General features: G+C 56.1%; 1 protein-coding gene across 1 annotated transcript; it reads right to left on the bottom strand.

Moving 5' to 3' along the window:
* Positions 1-636: 636 nt before the first annotated feature.
* LOC113409424 (von Willebrand factor A domain-containing protein 5A-like) lies at positions 637-1,552 on the bottom strand (the record flags this gene model as incomplete). The annotated part of the gene is made up of 2 exons (XM_026663320.1): positions 637-750; positions 1,380-1,552. Coding segments are annotated over 2 exons (287 nt in total), but the record flags the coding sequence as incomplete, so codon positions are not given.
* Between the last annotated feature and the right edge of the window lie 1,498 nt (positions 1,553-3,050).

The raw sequence follows: 3,050 nt of genomic DNA, 5'->3' as shown, positions 1-3,050 counted from the left end.
TCCCCCACCAGCACGACCTGTTCTGTCCGTCTGATATATTTTGTACCCTGCTATTTCTGTGTCCCATTGATTATCCTCATTCCACCAAGTTTCTGTGATGCCTTTTATATCGATACCCTCATTTAATACAAGGCACCCAAGTTCACCCATCTTATTATTTAGAATTCTAGCACTGGTATATAAGCACTTTCAAAACTTGTCACTTTTTAGCTGTCTGCCATTACGTGATGTAACTGAATGGGACTTTCATTCTTTTGACTCTTCCTCATCAGATCCTACCCATATTTTATCATCTTCCATCCTCTCCTCCGTACTGGGACGTAGAGAGTCTCCATCAATAGATCCTCCCTCTGTCCGAACCACGTGCTCCTCAGTACCTGTTGGCTTCCCCCCAGCTCTTAGTTTAAAATCTGCTCTACGACCTTTTTAACCCTGCCCCCAGATTCCCCCAGCACCTCTCTGAGCACGCACCCCCATCAGCCCTAGGACCTCCCATTCCCCTACCATCCCCCTCATTGCCCCAGGCCCCACGACCCCAAGTCACCACCCAGAACACCCCTCCTCCACATCCCCAGCCCATGGACCCCCATTCCCACCCCTCCAGCCGGGGCAGCAGGGTGCAGGATCCCCCCTCACCTGGCTCTGCTCCGGGCAACCCAACCCCCAGCCCCCCGCGGGGTTGTGCGGCTCCGCGTAATACACCAGCAGCTCCACGTCTCGGTCCCACGGGGGGGCCTCAGCCAGAGACACCTGGTGGGGCGACAGACTCCGTCACTTCCCCATGGCTCCTGGGGGGCAGGGTCCCGCTGGCTCTCGCGCCCAGCTCAGTGCCCATCATGCAGCCGGGGGAGGGAGCAACTCCGGGTTAGGAGGGAAGGGAGAGAGGGAAAAACACCCCAAAGGCAACACGGGGACTTGGCTCTTCTTGCAGAAAACACTGCGAAAATTCTGACTTTGTTTGGCTAAATCTTTCCAATTTGGGGGTGATATTTTCCCAGCCCCCCCATTTTCTTTCATTCAAAATCAAGGAGAGGGAAACTCCCAGAAAGCAAAGGGAACCAGGACCCCTCGAATATCCAGGATTTCACCCCCACAGGCTGGTCTCAGCCCCTTGAGATTTCCCCCAGAGAATGCAGGCAGCTCCCCAGATCCATTGGTGTTGCTCAACCCTCTTCCCCGCCACCCGCCTTCTGGGACCCACCACCTGCCCTGCCCCAGAGCTCCCACCCCTGTATATGCCCACCTAGGACCCACGCCCAGTCCCCTGGCACCAACCCCTCAGCCCAGAGCCCCCATCACCCCCCTGCTCAGAGCTGCCCCCCCACACTGACCCTCCCACTGGGGATAGCCGAGACCCAGGTGTCCGGGTGAGCCCTTACCTGGGCGGTGGTCCGGTTCCCAGCTGTGTAGCTCAGGGGGGTGAGGGAGCAGTTGGAGAGCACGCGGTCGATGCCGTGGGGCGACTGCAGAGTGACGCTCAGGCTCAGGGTGTAGGGCAGCTCCCCCTGGGGGACTCGCGGGACCCCCTGGGTGACGTCCTCCCCGTCCCACCCTGCAGAGAGAGACACGGGGTGAGCATATGGCCCAGGCAGAGACAGATGCATCCTGGAGGCGAATGCCTGGCTGCGAAGATGGTGTCGCCAGGAGGGCTTTGGCTTCCTTGACCATGGGATGCTGTTCCAGGAAGAAGGACTGCTAAGCAGAGATGAGGTCCACCTAGCGAGGAAGGGGAAGAGCATATTTGGATACAGACTGGCTAACCTAGTGAGGAGGGCTTTAAACTAGGTTTGAAGGGGGCAGGTGACCAAAGCCCACAGTAAGTCAAGAACGTGGAGACCTGGGAGAAGTGTCGGAATTTGGGTGGAGAATGGGCTGTTATAGCAGAGATAAAGGAGAGACAAGACAGAACTGGGGTGGGGATCAAATCAGTATCTTAGATGTCTGTATACTAATGCGAGAACTATGGGGAATGTAGCGGGGTGGTTACCCTGCTCCTGCCCTGAAGGGCTTAAAACAGTCCTGGGGGAAGGTTGTGGCTGGGAGCTGCTAAGCTGGGCTGATTGGGAAGCAGCTGCAGCTGGGCCACACCCCAATCAGGCCTCAGCTGGCCCTATATAAAAAGGCTGTGCACCAAAGGCCAAGAGTCTCTCTCTGTGTTCAGAGAGAGAAGGGCCTGGCTGTAGGGAGCTAGAGACAGGGTACCTGAGGACAGGCTGGGGCGCTCCAGCCGGGAAAGCCCCAGACTGCGGCCTAGTAGAAGGCCAAGAGGTACCGGGGGTTGTAGAGGGCAGCCCAGGGCTAGGCCAAGGCAGCAGGTCCAAACCCAACCTTGCCGATGATGAGTGGCCTATACTGCAGTCTGCCCCAGGGAGTGGGGGCTAGTTGGAGACTGGCAGTGGCCTTATCCTGAGGTGAGGTAGGGATAGTGGGTGGGGGTTCCCCTGGTAGGGGAGACCCTAGTACTGAGGGGTGTACTGCCAGGGGGCAGCACCCCAGATACAAGGGCACCGGGGTCCAGGAGGGACATGGGGGCTAGAGGACAAGCAGATCACTGGCCTGCAGGGGGTGCTTCAGAATGCTGGAAGAGCTAATTCCCAGAAGTCACCAGCAGGAGGCGCCGCAGGGGTGAGTCTGCTCCTCTACAGGGAATAAGCAGGAAGAACTCGTAATGCTAGTAACTAAACACGACAATGACATCGTTGGCATCACAGAGACTTGGTGGGATAATAGGCATGACTGGAATATTGATATAGGAGGGTACAGCTTGTTCAGGAAGGACAGGCAGGGAAAAAACAGAGGTGTTGCCTTCTATATTAAAAATGTGTTTACGTGGACTGAGACTGAGCTGGAAATAGGAGACAGACTCGTTGAAAGTCTCTGGGTAAGGATAAAAGGGGTAAAAAACAAGGGTGATGTCAGGGTGGGGGTCTACTACAGACCATCTAACCAGGAAGAAGAGTTGGATGAGGCTTTTTTTAAACAACTAACAAAATCATCCAAAGCACAGGACTTGGTGGTGATGGGAGGACTTCAACTACCCAGACACCTGT

This window comes from Terrapene carolina, unplaced genomic scaffold (assembly GCF_002925995.2).
Source record: "Terrapene carolina triunguis isolate 2854851 unplaced genomic scaffold, T_m_triunguis-2.0 Scaffold33342, whole genome shotgun sequence".
In the NCBI taxonomy this organism is placed as follows: domain Eukaryota; kingdom Metazoa; phylum Chordata; order Testudines; family Emydidae; genus Terrapene; species Terrapene triunguis.
Note: the sequence above shows the minus strand (reverse complement) of the source record. Positions and strands in the feature narration are given on the sequence as shown.